General features: G+C 42.2%; 1 protein-coding gene, 1 long non-coding RNA gene and 1 other non-coding gene across 3 annotated transcripts; 2 read left to right on the top strand and 1 right to left on the bottom strand.

The window, feature by feature from the left end:
* Positions 1–295: 295 nt before the first annotated feature.
* Positions 296–12,195, bottom strand: GLRX5 (glutaredoxin 5). Its single transcript, XM_036749572.1, has 2 exons — positions 11,817–12,195; positions 296–1,004 (listed from the first exon to the last, which is right to left on the bottom strand). The coding sequence occupies exons 1-2, from the start codon at positions 12,112–12,114 to the stop codon at positions 826–828; spliced, it is 477 nt and encodes a 158-aa protein (XP_036605467.1). The 5' UTR covers positions 12,115–12,195; the 3' UTR covers positions 296–825.
* On the top strand, positions 11,156–17,411 carry LOC118841890. Its single transcript, XR_005009876.1, has 3 exons — positions 11,156–12,734; positions 13,666–13,789; positions 15,602–17,411. It is a non-coding gene; the product is annotated as an uncharacterized LOC118841890 (long non-coding RNA).
* LOC118845176 lies at positions 14,506–14,779 on the top strand. The gene has a single exon (XR_005010041.1).
* Positions 17,412–17,712: the final 301 nt, after the last annotated feature.

Genomic DNA, 17,712 nt, shown 5'->3' with positions numbered 1-17,712 from the left:
GCTGGAGTTACCTCGAGAGGTGATGAATCTATGTTGTTTGTGTCTTTGTCTTTGTTGCGTTAACTGTTTGTCAGAGTATTTCCCGTCTTTCAATAAAAACCATGTTCTGTCAGGAGTGTGCTTTATTGCCAGCACGAATCCGAATCCGAACCTAACTTAGCTTAACTGAACACACTTTCAATAGGTATTTCTACTTATGAACCACGGTTCATTCGATCCGGATGTTAAGAATGGTCCATTTCCTTCTACTATTAAAATCAAAGTACAATACACAATAAATAAAAAGCTGGGAAAGTTTCACCAAAAAGGACCTTTTCCACATGTTGGCAGTTTATTTCTTAAAAAAAAAAACCCCAGCCATCATCACTGTTTACCTTGTCCATCATTTTCCTTAAAAAGGCTACACAAAATGTTTCCTTTGGATTTTATAGAGTGACACGTGACACATACATTAGAATCAGTAATAAAATGACAATGATAATAACTGACCAGGACGATTCAAAATCTTTTGGTTTACTCCTGCAATGGGCAAAGAGTACAAGACAAAAAAAGAATGATTTTTTTTACATCTGTCTCAAAACATAATATTCAATTATTACAGTAAGATAGCTTTAGTTAAATTCACAATAGAATACCCTTAGCCTAAAACACCAGCCAGAAACTAAAATCACTTCAATACTGTTTAGCGTCAGTACAAAGAGTTGCCTTCCTAAAAAAATGAGAACAAAAACCAGTAAGGCTGTTCTGGTAACCAGTCTTTGACACTAAAAAAGTTTCATTTCCAGTCACAGAGCATTGTTCTTAAAGAGGATTCTCGCAGGCTTTTTATTTGGAGTCGTGATCTGTCTTTGCATCTAAAAGTGCTGAGCGAATTCCCAACTTTTTCAGTTCTTCTACTAGATCTCCATTCTGATGCATCTGGAGGAGGATGTCACAACCACCAACAAATTCACCATTAAGGTACACTTGAGGTATGGTTGGCCAGTTGGAATAGTCTTTAATACCTATGATGAAAAGGAAATAAAGATAAACAATTAATCTTTTGGAAAGATAAGGTTTTTTTTCCCTTCTCCAAGCTTATACAATCCTTACTTCACAGAGACCTGAACCATATGCCCCATGTCTACTGTGAGAAATCAGATTTATAAAGGTTATATCTGCCAGAGTCTGAATGGTAAAAAAAATCTCACATGATTCATTTAGAAAATAAGTGCTTCTTAACACCGGCTGAAAAATAACATAAGGTAATATGACATTCAACAAGTCATTTCCCTTTTGTGTCCTCATTTGTAAAAAGAGGTGATTTGACAAAATGTTCTCCAACATCCCTGCCAATTCCAATATTCTTTAAGCCTAAAGCACCAAGGTTAAATTTCTCATGATGTTCTATTTCACTCAGGGCTAGTTAGTATAATTGGTCACAGCATGGTGTTAATGAAGTATAAGTCTGAATCCTACGCCCAATCAACTTTAGAGAGAGAAAAATTCACTTCCACAGCTTTAACTGTAACCAATCAATTCATTTCATAAAAGATTCCACATAGTATGAGGATGACTTTTGCCCAGGGAGAAAACAGGTCAATGCACGTACCCACATGATGGTAGATCAATAACATCACTGACGTATGCAACAACTAATCCAGAAGGGACTGACCCCTGAAATAAATCACAAGCTGCCTGGACTTAAAGAGGAAATAATAAAACTCTGGGGAGCATACCACAAGCCTGCCCAGGCTGATAGTAATAAGGTAAATTCAATTCTCCACATATTTGCTGTAGCTCCCCCAGCCTTTTTTCCCCAAGCAGAACAGCTAATAACTTTCTAATATGGTTTTATGGCAAACTATAAGAAGATAAAATTCTATGGTAGACTTGATGCCCACTAACTGGGAGATACCAGGTGATGGGGTAGAAATGATGGGAATACTGGGTGGAAGTTACCTCTTCAAATTTATGATAGATTTGGAAAGGAAATCAGAGCACATCTGACATGAACCCTAGATTTTGGAAAAAAACAGGTTACATAGCAAAGACAGAATCCAATGGACTAAAATGCTACAAAGGAAGCTAACCTAGGAGATGTTTGAGAATGAAATTCTCAAGTCAAAAACAGATACAATTCTAGTAAGCAAAAAAAATGGCATTTGTCTGAAGAGACAAATGTGATACACAGGGAAGTCATTAACAAAAGATTTTAAAATTCATTGAAATCAGGACAGGTAGCAGAATATGATTATGCAGTGTGGCTTAGTCCACCCTTTAAAAATGTCAGGAGTGAAAAAGAAAAATGTCAGGAGTGCTAAAACTGAAAGTGAGCTAAAGCTTGTGAGCAAAGTGAATCAAAAGGTTTCTGGTTTTGTTCTTTTAAAGACATATTGAGGGGGAAAAAAGAGGATTAAGAAAGGGACAGGACCTTTTCTTAGGGTGGACGGAACAATAATTGACAAGATGGTAGAGAGCTGCTCAGTTCCTAGTTTATTTCTGTTTTCTCTGTCAAGAAGAACAAACTCTGTGCTGGAAACAATACAACACAAATAACTAACTGGTAGTTGATACACAAGATAAATAAGAAGAAAGAAGACACTAAGACAGCCCCTAGCTAGCTTGGAGTCACCTGTTTCAAATCATGCTTGAGAATGGAAGAATGAATATGTGTGATTGCTGAGTTACTGGCAGTAACATCAGAAAGAGTCTGGGAAATGGGAGAGATACAAAACTGGAGAATAGCAAACGTTCTGATTCTGAATAAGGGGGAAAACAGTACGTGCAAACTGTCAATTCACCATTAATTAGACTTCAATTTCTGAGAAAATTCCAGAAGGGATGATTAAAAAGATAACTGGAAAGTGAACAGGTAATGCTGGACTAAGAGTATTTCCTTTTATTTGGCAGTTACTAAACTGGTAAATGAGGAGAATACTATGCATAAGTACAGCCAGATTTTAATGAGGTAATTTATACTCCTCTCACAGAAAGAATGTGGATAAGACAACTAGAGGATTCAGAACTTGTTGGATGACTAGATTCAAAGAGTAGCTGTTCATGGTTCAATGTTGGTGTGACAAGGAGGTCTCCAATGAGGTCCCAGGAATCTGTGCTTTCCCCTATGATGTTTAACAATTTATTAATGACTTGGAGAAAGGCATATATGACAATGACATTCTCATCAAATCTGCAGATGACTCAGAGCTAGAAAGGATAGGTAACACAATGGACAACAGAATCAGGATCCAAAAATACCCTAACACTTTAGGTAGGGCAATGGGCCGAACCTAATATGAAAATTAATCAAGAGATAATGTAAAATCTTACACCAGAGTACAAAAATTCAACTTCAAAAGTACAAAATGGGGGAGGCACCATTAGGTAGCAGCTGTTCTAAAGAAGATCTGAGGTTCTTAGTGGACTGTGTTCAACATGAGCCAGCAATACAATATGGTAACCCAAAAAGTTAATACGCCCTTGGGTTGCATTCAGAGCGGCACAGCTTCCAAGAACAGGAGTGACAGTCCTGCTATATTTTGCAATCATAAGAGTTCATCTAGAGTGCTGTGTCCAATCATGGAAGTCCCGGTTCAAGGACATGAAACTAGAGCATCTTCTATAAGGGGACAACCAGGTTGGTAATGACCGTTGAATCTACCTAAACCATACGAAGACTAATTTGAGAAACTGGGGATATTTACCCCGGAAAAGAGAAGACTCACGGGGAGCACAACAGCCGTCCTAGAGAACATGGAGAGCTGTCCTTTGGAGAATTTGTTCTGTTTCACTAGAGGACCAAACCAAAAAGAATATGTTGCAAAGAGGTAAATTTAGGTTTGATGTCAGGAGAGCTAATCAAAAAGTGAAACCGTCTGCTTCTAAAAGTGTTAGGTTCCTCCTCCTTGGAAGTCTTCAAGAATCTGTCTGCTCTGGTACAGTGGCATACAAAGTGTGGGTGCTAAAGCCCTTTTCAGCTCTCAGATTCTGGGAGGACAGGAAATGCTGCCTTTCCGGGATGTAAAGGATTACTGCACCCCCCCTTGCCTTACCATTTTACTCCTGATCTCTCCAATTTCTAAATCAAAGATGAAATGTATTTTCATAGTAAACACATCCAGAACACAGATATCAGAATTAGTCTGCACCGGCCACAAATAAAAATGCAATTTCATCAAGGAAATGGCAAAATGACATCATGAATTCTAACAGGTGATGGGCATTTTGAAACATTTAAAAAAGACGCCACAAGAAAAACACATTAGGTAAAGAAAGCATGAGGGGCTTTATTGTTTGGTCCTTAACAGAAACTAAAGTTTCATACTTAATTTCTTCCAAGAAATTAAAAATATATAATATAATGCCTGAAATTTTTATTGTAAATAATCATCCCCACATATTTCTCTTTTTAAAAAAAACTGCCATTTTCAAAACATGATGACTTTACTATAAAGGAAAAGCTTCCAAGTGCTTTATCTTTCTCCACCAGGCCTTCAAATTCTAAGAAGTGGCTCAAAAGGCTACATGCACTTACAGCATAGAACTAAGTTCCTGGGAAAGAATGTTTGCAGCTGTCTTAATGCAACTCTAAAGATGATAGGTAAAGGTTTCCAGATGAAAAATTTATCACTTTTTCCACTAGATTTTGTTACTGTATAAATAGAGCTTAGAAGAGCTTAAAACTTCTGATACATCTTCTTCTGCAACATGTGCCCCACCAACTATGACTTTTCTCCATTCTTGCCTCTTGACCCCTCTAGTTTCTGGAGCACAGGACAGAACCTGGTCTATGTCTGTGGAGAAAAAAATGCATGACTGCTAGAGTGATAAGCACACAAAAAGGTGATGGTGGTGATGTGCACATGATAACCCTGATAAAGGTTCTGTTTCCAGACGTTCATGAAGGTGATAAAGGGTTTGTTGCCTCACTTCCCTCAGTTTTTCTAATTCTGAAAAGGAATTTCTTTCCAGGTGGCTATATATTAGAATTTATTTTTAAAATATGATACCCCTCCTATATCTTTTAACTTTATGACACTTATGGCAGGAATGAAGTTAAAAACGGTTCATTAAAAAGAAATATTTAACTTTCTGGAGCCAACAGTTACTAAAAATGACATATATTAGAAAATAATCATTTAAAGCTCAAATGCTCATCCTCAACTAATTTCTTACAATTTTCAGGAAGTAACCCTGTATCAGAGTAATTTTTCTGAGTAAGAAAGGAAGATTTTTTTCATTAAGTCATTTTTATGGTGTTTAAGCTTTCTGTCCAAAGTCAAAGGCTTACTTAAATTGTCCTTTCCTTTGCTAAAGACTAGAAGAATTAACAGGAAAAAGCAATTAACCCAAAGGAGAGGCTGGTTAGAAATTTCCTATTTTCAAATTATTGGGGAGAGAGGAATTAATTAGATTGCATATTATTCCTTACTATCTCTAAGAATAAATTCAAATTTAAATTGGGACAGTTTTTTTCCAAACTATACTGACCACCACTTGTGTCTTGCCTAAAAACCAACGATAATAGTTGTCTTAAGAGTTTGGTATGGAATGTTCTTGATAGCTGTTCAAGGTGCCAACCAGCTGATATCTTATCATGATTGAAAAGACTTAACTACTTTTCACATATGGTATACTGAATACAATTTTATGTTTACTTGATCAGCAACTCCAGATAAGGGGATTTTCAGGGTTCCCCTCCTTGAAAGTATGCTCTCTTCCCAATTATGAAAGTATGATGAATTTAGACTAAGGTAATAACTGATTATTTTCCCCCTACATAGTACTAAAAGTAAAAAGGGATCTTAGCTAGCAAAGTTTAAACTTGAAAATAAAAGCAAATCATATTTTATCCACAGTTCATAATATAAAGTTAACCTCCCCTTCTCCCACCCCCATTTTATTTTTCAAAATAACACCACAGCAATTAAGACTGTCAATATTTCTATATAATTACAGAACAGATATATACCTGTAGTACCGCACATATGAATATTAGTTATGAGCCAGAAAAAGAGGTGAAATTCAAAGGTAATATTCAATAACTGGACTAAACGTTAAATGCAGTTTTAATTTGATGAGCATTACTTAGATCAGAAAAATAAAATGTTTCTTGAAAAGCTTTTTGCTGATGGTTTGAAAAATAAATCTATTGATCTATAAACTTGTGAAGTCAGGTAGGTCAAGTTACAAATCTAAAACAAAATGAAGACGAAATTCAGTGTTGAAATCATTGAAGGTGGGAGAGTACCCAGGTCGTTTAAAATGATTATGACAGGGATTGGAAAAGGGTGGTATGAGATAGCAAAGAAGAGAAAATTCTGAGTAAGAGCAACAAAGCTGTTCTAAAGCAGCTAGAAAAACCTGTGGGTAACAAACAGGGGAAGGTGAGGTAGAGAAACTGTCAGATCAACACAACGTAAGGCAATTTTCACATTCATGGCTAGAGACAGACCAGGGAACCAGACAGACCACTAGTCAATCCTTCATACCATTCACATTAGTATCTATTTTTTCATTAATAACTTTCAATATTCACAATCGAAAAAGCAATTCATCCGAAAAACATCATGAAATTTTAGTGGACTGCAACTTTAACACCAATCAACAGGATTAACATGACAGTCTCAAATGCTGCCGCAATCTTAGATTGACTGCACTGTCTGCTCAAGCTAGATCTCACCTGAAGTCCTGTGTTCCATTCTGGTTAGCACATTTTAGGAAGGCCACTGATAAGCTAGAGAACTTATCTAGAGTGGGGCAACCAGAACGGTGGAGGCCCTGAGATCATGCTAAATGAGGCCTGGCTGAAGAATCTGGGAATGCTAAGGCCACAGAGAATAAGTCTTATGGGGAACACAGGATTTTATGTTTAGCGCCAGAGGCCACCAAGCCTACCTTTTCATCTTACAGAGAAGAAAACTGAGGCAAAGAGAGGTTAAAAGATTTGCCCAAGACCATAAGGGTAATAAATGGAGCTGGATTCCAATTCAGATTTTCCTGACCAAGGCCAGTAGTACATGGGAGCTATCTTCAAGTTTCTTCACGGTACCAAAATAAAGCAAGAGGAGCAAATGGGGAGAAGTTAACAGAAAGGCAGACCTTCTCACAATGTAAGGATTAAATGCCTAGCAACTAAAACTATCCAAAGTGGAATGGACTATCCTAGAGGTCAGAGGATTCCCCCTGCAAGAAGTCTTTGAGCAAAGGTTAATGATTATTTGTTGGGGATGTTGCAGAAGGAATCTTTTTTACGTACAGGTTGATCTCTGAGGCCTCTAGAGATTCTGTAATCATGAAAAACAAACAGAAGATTTTTATCAATCAAAATTTTAAAAACATGCCTAAAATTCCTCTTATGGCACATTTATTTTCCTCATGGACTCCACAAGTGTCATCTAAAAAAAGTCAATTAACAGGTAGAGGTAATAGGAATAATTCTGTAGGGGCAGCTAGGTGGCACAGTCAGTAGAGCACCAGCCCTGGAATCAGGAGAACCTGAGTTCAAATGTGACCTCAGACACTTGACACACTTACTAGCTGTTATGACCTTGGGCAAGTCACTTAACCCCAATTGCCCTGCCTTCCCCCCCCCCCAAAAAAACAAAACAGACAAGAATAATTCTGTAATAATTCTGTAAGGACACACTTAAGGACTTAAAGAAATCTTAAGAAATTTCTAAAAGTTATGTCCAAATGAAGTCCTTTTAGAGTATGTCCGCCTTGAATAGGTCTTTCTTCAGATATCTCTGAAAGCCACAGAATAGGTTGAAAAGAAGTCTAATCAAACAAATATATTTCCTTCTTATGTTGATAAATATTTCTCATGACACCAAGTATTAATCACATGAAGTGATGATTATATGTAATAAAAAAAAAAGCTTAAAAGGCTGAAATTAAGTAAGGACAATTTAGCATGGCACACACAAATAGCTAGCAATGGGATACTGATTATTACATGCAGCAAATAATCCGGGGAAATAAATGCTATTGTCTAAAACTGGAGGGAGACCTTCAGGCCTGAAACGGACATATAAATAAATTTATTTACTGAAATACCTTTCAAAACTCAATCAAAATCTAACAAACTGAAATTATTAAATTACACCTGCATAGACTCATTAAAAACAGGAGAAAATGAGGTGGTAAAGCTTTCTTCTAGACCGGGGGTGGGGAACCTGCAGCCTCAAAAGTTTGGATTCAGTCAAAGGGCCGCACTTGGGGACCTAGAGGGCCACACATAGCCCTGAGGCCACAAGTGTGGAGAACTTTCAACACCTGAGATTTCCTGTGGGCACTCTCATCACTGATACATTAAAACCCTTCCATGCTTTAGGAAAATGTTTCATGAGATGCTGAGGCCAAAAAATTCTACTGCCTGGTTACTGATCTTCTCTGGACCAACTGTTACGGTATAGTTTATAGTAATGGATTTGGAGTCATGTGTGTTCAAATATTAACTCTAGCACTTATTATCTACGTGTTCTGCACGTCACTTTGCTTCTCTAGGCCTTAGTTTCCTTATCGATAAAATGGGGCTAGTGCTTATACTATGTTTATTGTGAGGTTTTTATATAAGTGCTCTCTCTATTGTCAACCGTCAGCTGTAATTAATGTGTTAATCAGCTTGGTCCTCATACAATCCATCACTGGGGCCATATTCAAAACTTTGTTCAGCTTTGACAGAAACTGTGCTCCAATAGGTCAACACACATTTAATAAGCATCAGAATATATCAGGCACCATGCTGAGTGCTGGGGTAACAAAGAAAAGTGAAAAACTGTCCCTTCCCTCTAGGAACTCACATTCTAATGGGGGAGACAGCATGTAAAAATAACTAGGAGAAAAAAATAATAACAATAACTAGGATAGATAAGATAAATAGATAGTAGATATATACATATGTGTATTATGTATTGTATATAAATACATATATAGTGGATAAAAAGATAATCTCAGAGGGGAAGGCAATATAGCATCTGGAGAACCAGGAAAAGCTTCCTGTAACAGGTGGGATTTGAGATGAATCTTAAAGGAAGCCAGGGAAAGTAAAAGGCAGAGAAGAGAAAAGACAGGAATCCAGGAATGTGGTACAAAAAGACAGAATACGGGAGACAGGATGGTGTGTGAGCAATAGTAAGCAGGCCACTCTAGCTGCACTGTAGAATATGTGGAGGGGAGCAAAGAATGCCAGAAAGATATCATGGGGCCAGGTTGTGAAGAGCTTTAAATGCAAGGTGAATTTATATTTGATCCTAGAGGCAAAAAGGAAACCACTGGAGTTTACTGAGGAATGGGGGTGGTGGGACGGTGTGACAAGGGCAGATCTAAACTTTAAGAAAATCACTTTCAAAGCAGTGTGGAAGATGGATTGGAATGGAGAAACTTGAGGCAGGGAGACCAACTAGGTTATTTCAGTAACCCAGGTGAGAAGCGACTAAGTCCTCAATCAATCAACTAGGCTGCAATATATTGACTTATTGGCAGGATGATGGTATCCTCAACAGTATTGGGGAAGCTCAAGAAGGGAGGGTTTGGAGGTAAAGATTAAGTTCTGTTATGAACATAACAGTGCTTTAAGGTTTATAAAATGCTTCACACACGCCGGAGGGTCCATAAGGCCAAAACTATTTTAATATTAAGAGAGTTTCATTTAGAATATGGTAAATATCAACACATACAATTCACATAAGAGTTCTTTGGGGAGTGCTCAATAATTTTTGAGTGTAAAGGAGTCCTGAAACCAAAAAGGCTGAGAACCATCCTTGTAGAGCCTAGTGTCTTGCGGACCCCGTGGTTAATGGGCATGTTATAGATGAGAATGCAGAAAGGGAGACTACGAGAAAATATTCAGATAAGTAGGACAACTAGGAGAAAGTAATGTAAAGTAATGCACTAAGGGAGAGAATCCTGTAGATGATCGACAGTGTTAATTGCTGCAGAGAGGTTAAGAAGAATGAGGCTTTCAAAAAGGTATTTAGATTCAGCAAATAAGAAATCAATACAGTTGTTTAAGTTGAATGAATCAAGTGAGAGGAAAGGAAGTAGAGCTCTTCGGTGCAGACAGCTTTCTCAAGGATAGCCAAGCACTTGGCAGGCACAGTAGGATCAATTGAGGGTATCTGAAGGAAAGGAGGTATTTTGTGGGCATCGAGGAAGGATCAGAATCTTGAAGGAAGTCAGGCCGTGGAAATGAGGAGAAAGAATATCTTAGGCAAGGTGGACGGCAAAGAGAAAAGCTACACAGTTGGGAGACCGCGTCATAGTCGAGAAATGGCAAGGCCAGCGTCCCTAGACCAGAGAGTACACAGAAAGGAGTCAAGTGTAAGGAGACTGGAAAGGCAAGAAGGGGCTATGTTGTGAAGGGCTTTAAAAGGCAAACAAAATTTTTATTTGAATACTGGAGGTACAAGAGAGAGCCCCTGGAGTAGAGGGGGGTGGGGGGCCATGTGGGAAGACCGTTCTTTATGATGATCACTTTGACCGGTGAGTGAAGGAGGACCTGGAGTAGGGGGAGACCCGAGGCAGAGAAACAAACCAGCAGGACATCGTGGTAGTCCAGGTGATGCCGCCCGCACTACACGGCAAGTGTCTGTAAAAGCAGACATACAGAAGGGAAGCAGGCAGGCTGAAACACTAAGGTTTGGTAACAGGTTATGTAAGCGAGAAGAGTTCAAGTGAAAAGTAACACAGCTTCCCAGCTTTATTTCAAAGAGCTCTCCTTCACACGGTCTTCGTTCCAGGCAAAGTGGAACGTTCACCAGCTCTTTCCCGCACTCAGCATTCTGAGTTTTTTCAGGACCACAGATTCAGGGCTGGAGCACAGCTTGAGAGGCCCGTCTATGCTTCACGAGGAACTAAGGCCCAGAGGGGTTAAGCGCCTCGCCAAAGTTTTATCGTGTAGTAAGGAGTAAATCCGAGGTTCGAGCCCAGGTCCACTCAAAATCCAATGTTCTTTGCACTACGTTGTGCTGCATTCCTTTTCCACGCCTTTGCACGCTGGAGTAAATTCCCTCTTCATTTCCGTTACTCCGTACCTTACCGTTCTTCAAGGCTCAACTGGAACCTCCTCCTCCAAGACGCCTGCCTGGATCCCCCATCACTTACCTCTCTGTCTACGTCTGGATCTCCGTGGGACGCCGGCTCGAGAGCCGAGACTGCCGCTGCCTAGCACGGGCCCAACACAACTGTAACAACTCTCTGCTTTTCTAGCCTGACAGCACTAGCGCTGGGGGGTCACACACCGTAACTCGAGATAAATAACAGCCCCGGGGCGGGCCCTAATGGAAGGGAACTAAAGCCGTAAGCTCCGCAGGAGAGACACACGGGCCCCGCTTTGTTCGCAGGAACAGGAACATCAACAAACGGGAACGCTACCGAGCCCTTTACAACGATCGCCAAACCCCGGGGGGAGGGGCTCTCGATTTACGGACGGGAAAGCGGAGGCCGAGGCAGGCGTGGAGGACTGCCGGGGTCAGGACCGCAGGCCGGGCCCGGCTCCCCGGGAATGCCGCATCAGCACGGAGGCAGCACGGGCTCACGAAGCAACAACTTCGTCGTCTTTCCGTGACCTCGGATCCACGTCGCCGCCAACAGCGGGGAGCCAGAAAACGGGACGGACGGGCGCTTCACGCGCAGGGGGAAGCCGACGTCCCGGACGCCGCCCCCCCCCCCCTCCCCCCCGTCCCTCAGAGCGCAGGACCCGGCCACCCCGCCCTCCCCCCCAGCCTCATTCCCGACGCTTATCAGCGCCCCACCGTCCCCGTGACAGCGAGGAGCCCGGGGCAGGGGGGAGGGGCCCAGCTCCCGGCGGCGACCCCCCGATCCCGCCTGACCTTGACGGAGGTCGGGATCCTCCAGCACGTTGTAGGCCGCGTAGTCGGTGACGCCGTGCAGCCGCAGGATCTGCACCACGGCGTTGCTGAAGCCGCACTGGGGCTGCTGGGGGGTCCCCTTCAAGAACACCACCACCTTGTCCTTCTTCACGAGGGAGTCGAGATGCTCCCTGGAGGCCGGGCCCGAGCCCGACCCCCCGGGGCCCGAGCTCCGAGTCCGCAGTGCCGGGCCCCGCAGGAGGACCCCGCGCCCCAGGTGGAGCAGAGCCGCCGACGCTCGGCCTAAAGACCCGCTCATCTCCCGCAGCCAAACGTCCTCCCGGCCCAGGACTCTCTCGGAAAGCCGTTCCTCGGTCCGAGCACCCGCGCCTCCTTGTCCCGCCCCCCAGCCGCGGGCCCATTGGTCAAAGATTTGAGACTTAACGTGGGTTGGAAGAAGTTTACCTGTCAGTCCTTGGAAACCACCAATCATCGCACCGTGGCCCTCGCGGGGGGTGGGGGAGAGAGCTGGAGTACGGGCTGCCACCACACCCCGCACTTGTCCTTTCACCCACAGACACCTGCTTTTATGTTGGTCGGAGGTCCCGCGGGCCCGCCGGGCAGGCTCGGAAGCCAATGACGGGCAACGAGGGAGAAGAATGACTTTTTCCTGCGAAAAAACTGGTTGGCTAGGTTACGTGGGGGCGGGCTGTGGGACGACCGAGAAAACTTTGGTGTTCAGTTTTAATCGACTCCTCCGGCGGGGCGGGAGGAGGAAGCGGTGCGACCGCGTTTACGCCATTTCCTGGGGCCGCTTCTTCCTTTTCCGGCCGATGATGACTTGGAGTTGTCATGGTGATGCGGCCGGGAGGCCTCGGGCCTGCGGGGCGGGCCGGAGAGGAGGGGCGCGTGCGCCATCTCCATCTCCCTGCAACAGAGGTCAGTGGTTTTGGGGCCTGGAGAAGGCGGATAGGAGGGAGGGGGACGATGTTCGGCGTGTTTGGACCCCAGCGCGGGGGACTGGGCCGTCGTCTGCCTCCTTCTTCCTTGCCTCCCGCCCTCGTGCGCAGGCTGCGCCGCCCCCTGGCGGTTGGAGTTTCCTTGGAGGCCCGAGAACTGGGTCCTGGCACGCGGAGGAAGAACTCTCCGGGCCGGTGCAGCGGTTACGCGGCGGAGGCCCCGGGGCCTGGGGAGGGGGCTTGGCTAGGTCTAATGGATCACTGGATTGTGCCCCTTTGTGCTTACAGATAAACCGAGGCCCATTAACCGAAGTCACCCCTCTGTTCTAGTCCCTCCCCCTCCCCCCCACCTAGACCGCGGCAGTAGCCCCCTGAGTGGCCTCGAGCCCCTTCCCCTCCGGTCCTTTGCTCAGCCGCCTAAATGCTTTTCGTAAAGCCCGGGTCTGAGTGTGCCCGCCTTCCTCAGCAAATTTGGGCGCTTCCCCTCTTGTCTGTCCGGTAAAATGAAGGGGTTTGTCTGTCTGCCCTAACTTTTCAAGCCCTTCACCACTCGGTCCCAACCGATCTTTCCTTCGTAGCTCTGCCCTGAGTCCCCCCGGCCTTGCCTGCTTTCCGCCCCGCTCTCATCGCCGCGCCTCTGCGCATGCCCAGAATCGGCCATTCCTCCGCCTTTGTATCTGTGGCCTCTAGCACAGTGCCAGGCACACAGGCCGTTTAGATGACCGATGGGGGTTATGTTCACAATAAGTAACCCAGCTCCGGAATCGGCGCTCGGTACACGTACCTCTCTTACCGCTGTCCGGCCTCCCCGTCACACCCTCTGCCTGATGGAGTCAAGCCACCAACCCCGAGTGGCCCGTTCCGTTCATCTCAGAGCAGAGCTTCACGTTTTTAATCTTTGTTTTTTTCAGGTTTGAGCAGCAGGGTTTAATTCGAGGAATAAAAATCACAACACGTTCTCTCACCATTGGAATTAACCCCACATTGGCCCAGTTATGGAAGAAACGTTGAGTAAAAGCTAATAGGAAAGGACAGGTATAGATTTTTTTTACTCTTACTAATTATTTGGGTTATATGTGATTGTAAAGGATGTTTTATTTTGTTTCTGCCACGTGCCCAAGGCCATAAGTGAGACCTGCAGGAAAGGAACTCCCGAAAAGATAGGGCCTTTGCTGAACTTTTGAACAGTAGGTATGAGAATTTAAATATATGGCGCTTAATTGATGCAGCTCATGAATTTATTGTTCCCTTTTCTGCCTAACATCAGCGAATGATTCTGAGAAAATCACTTTTCAGTGAAACCGTTTTGGGGGCAGTGCCGAAGGAACAGTATCGTAAGTGGTCTGTTCCTTTTCAGATATCATTCTGTTACTGTAAGTGTCTTGCTTTGTGTAGTAGGGTGATGGGGGAGGAGACTCCGGATGAGAAAGGTCTTGAACCCCAGGTCTTCCTGACACCAAGGCCAGTGCTCCATCAGCTATGCTGCCTTTCTAGTTTGGTTCTTACTCAGTTTCAAGAAACATTCATTAAGGGTCTCTGTGTTCCTGTGAGTGCTTTAGGCAAGAGGGGAAGATACGAGATTTAGGTAAAAGACAGTCCCTACCCTAATGGAGCTTGCAGTCTAATAAAGGGCTATAACTAGGTATGTAAGAATACTGTTATGAAGGGATTTGATCAGGGTATCCCAGTAGGCTTTTTGTAATCTTTAGTTCACCTCTTAACACTCAGAACCTTTACAGAAATGTCTGAATTCTCTGCAGTCTTGGAAGGCTCTGGGTTGTTTGTGCCCCTGAGTACACCTGACTTGCAGAAAGAACATACTCCAGAGGAAGCTGAGGCATGGCTGTTAAAGGACGAACAGCGTTATGTGCAATATTCCTCTGACACCAGCTGGATACTGTTGCCACGGTGATGGTGACTCTTCCATGTCATTATCGATCAACCAACAGTAAGAGAAGCTTTGCAGTCAAGATATTGTTTAGCAAATGGAGAGACTTTTGCTGAACACTAAAAACTGCTATAAAAATGTTTACAGCCTCCAGTGTTCTTTTGAACATTTTTGTATCCAAATATGTTAGTGCTGTAAGGGACCTTGGAGATAATGTCGTTCGAACTCCTCATTTGTACCTGGAGAGATGAAATAACTGCTTAGGTTCACACCCGGATAAGTGGCAGAGCCTGAGCTTAGAACTCCAGCCTTTATACGACACCTCCAGTTATCTTGATCATACCATGCTGCCTTTGTTTTTTTTAATCTGAAACACTGACTTAACTAGCTTCAGATGCCATTGGCAATTCTTTAATAAACCCCTTCCTGGAAATTGGTCCAAAAAGTTTGAAAACAAATTACAGTTCAATTATATTTAATATTTCAAAACTCCTGTTAATGAAAAGTTCTATGGAGGAAGCATGGTGTAGTGTGAGTAGAATGCTGGGCTTGGAATCTATGAGACCTGGGTTCAAATGCTACTGACGAGGGCAGCTTCCCCCCCCCACCCCACAACAATTCATTTAACTTTCATGTGCCTCTTGATAATTCCCTAGAGTCCTAGCCTTAGAGCTGTGAGAGACTTCAGAAGCCATCCAGCCCAGCGTTCTTCTAGATGAAGAATCTGAGGTACAGAAAAGTTACAGGACTTTCTCATAGACTCAGATGAATAAGGGTCTGCTAATCTACTGAGTCGATGAGTTAGCTGCCTTGGTGAAGGGAGTTCCAGCACCAGGAATTATTCCTTTGTGTATTTGCATATTCTATCTCTGTCACTCTTGCTTTTGTTAATTTTAGGCTATAAACTTCTTTAAATTGCTTGGTGTCTTAAATAATTTTTTGTGGTTTTTCTTTTTCAGGTTCATATGATTCAGGGTAAATCCAAGGAACAATCATCAATATATGTAGAATTGCCTATTGTGCTGAAGCTTTACTTTACATGTGTCTCTTTGTTAGAAGGTTAGCATCCTGTGGATTTAACATTGTCACCTAGTATATGTTCTTTCCGAGGTAATCTAATTCATAGTTAGATTATTATACCATGATTTCAGCAAATTTAAAGGTAAGGTACATTTTTTGTTTTTAAAGAGCATGAGGAATTTTAATTCTTGAAACCCTGAAAGTATATTTTATGGAGTACTTTCAAGATTTTCAGTAATATGATTTTGTTGGTGTTTGTAGTCCTCCCACCGAGGCTCATTAAAACCCATAAAGTGAGCTGGGAGTTAGGTTGCTACTTAGAAAATAGAAACGGTCTCTCACTCGATGATAAATTAGCTAAATCTCGTCTCTCCTGGGGGTAAAACTGCAGACTTCCTTCACAAGAAGCCTTGGCACTAGGCAATAAGGAGCAGCAGGTCTTTCTTCCTAGTGGGTAAGAGTAGTGTTACGTTTTTTAAAAAAAAAAAAATATCAGGTGCTTCTCCTTTTATCTATTTGAGGCATGCAATAGGCAGGAGGAATGCTTTTTTTAGAAAACTTGAAAGGCGCGCCTCAACATTTTGCCAAGTTTTTTTACATAGATTATTTCATTTGGTCCTTACGCAACCCTGTGACCTGTGATGTCAGTGCTGTTGTTATCCCATGTGGAAGATGAGGGCCTGGCGTTTGGGTTAATGGACTTGACCAGAGTGACGTAGTCTATAAATGGTCGAGCCAGGATTCAAATACGTATCTTTCTTTTTAAAAAAAATTTCAGTTAACAAGTTTTTTTTATATTTAATCTTGATTACCTCCCCTTTCAGACCTCTAGCCTCCCAAAAAAGGGGAGGGGGAGCTTTATAACAAATAAGCATAAATATGCAAAGTAAATTCCCAAACGGGCCACTTTCAGAAATGTTTGTCTCCTCCTGCATGTCAAATCTGTCACTTCTCAGGACGTGAGTGACTTGCTTCATCATTCCTTCTCTGGAAGTCTGAGTTGTCATTCCGTTGATTAGAGTTCTAAGATCTTTCAGAGTTGTTTATATAAATAAGTTGTTTTTCAGAAGGAATATTTAAACAAGTCATCTATAAAGAAGACGGAATGGAAGTCCCTGAAAGCAGAGATTTCATTTTTGTCTTTGTATCTCAGGCATCTAGCAGAGTTCCCAGAATGTAGGTAGGCACTAAGTAAAGGTTAGTTGAATTGTGTCGGGGAGGGGAGGGGTGGCTATATCATCATCTATATTTTACACACACTCATATTCATATCTTTACTTAAAATGGGATAGTTGTCTAGAAGAAAAGGGAGGAAGTATATTAAATGTAGCACTCCTTTACAAAAATCCTTTTGATACTTTAAAATGTTTTTGAGATGCTGAAAAGAGAAGGTAAAACTCTGCGCTCGCAGAAAGCTGAGTGGTGATTTAAGAATAGGATTAGAAGCAGCTGAGCAGAATAAATTGTGTTCCTGAACCAGACCAAGAAATTTAAAGAAGACTGAGCTACAAAGAATTTAAGCCATTAAAAAATCACTTAAAATGTTGTATTTATTTGCTAGTTTGTGTTACATGATGAAGCCTGAAATTTTGGCAAATAAAAAAGTGCCTGTAGTGTGTGTTCAAAATGTTTCTTCAAAACACCAAACTTTTATGTGTTTTTTAGTATTAAAATTTCTCCCAAGATATGCTGTATAACAAATGTATCAGTGAATTATACTCCTAAAATAAAATGTTCTTGCCACTACAATATATGCATTCAGTTTTATTGAGTATATTTAAAATAGCTAAACTGCATCCAAGTTTGTGACTTTCTTGTGGAATAATAAATAAGGCATAGTCAAATATCCAAATCTCCCCCCCCTTGTGAAGTTAATTCACATTTAATTAATTCAGAAATTCAAGATTCTTTTTATGCTTCCCCCCCTTCAAAAACCAAGTTCACAACAATAGCATTAGAAAATCATTGGCTTAACAGCCACAAATGCCAAAGTAGCCTAATGTTTTCATTGATAATAGGAATGTGCATCTGCTTGGATTACATGGCTAAA

Source organism: Trichosurus vulpecula, chromosome 3 (genome assembly GCF_011100635.1).
Source record: "Trichosurus vulpecula isolate mTriVul1 chromosome 3, mTriVul1.pri, whole genome shotgun sequence".
Lineage (NCBI taxonomy): Eukaryota > Metazoa > Chordata > Mammalia > Diprotodontia > Phalangeridae > Trichosurus > Trichosurus vulpecula.
Note: the sequence above shows the minus strand (reverse complement) of the source record. Positions and strands in the feature narration are given on the sequence as shown.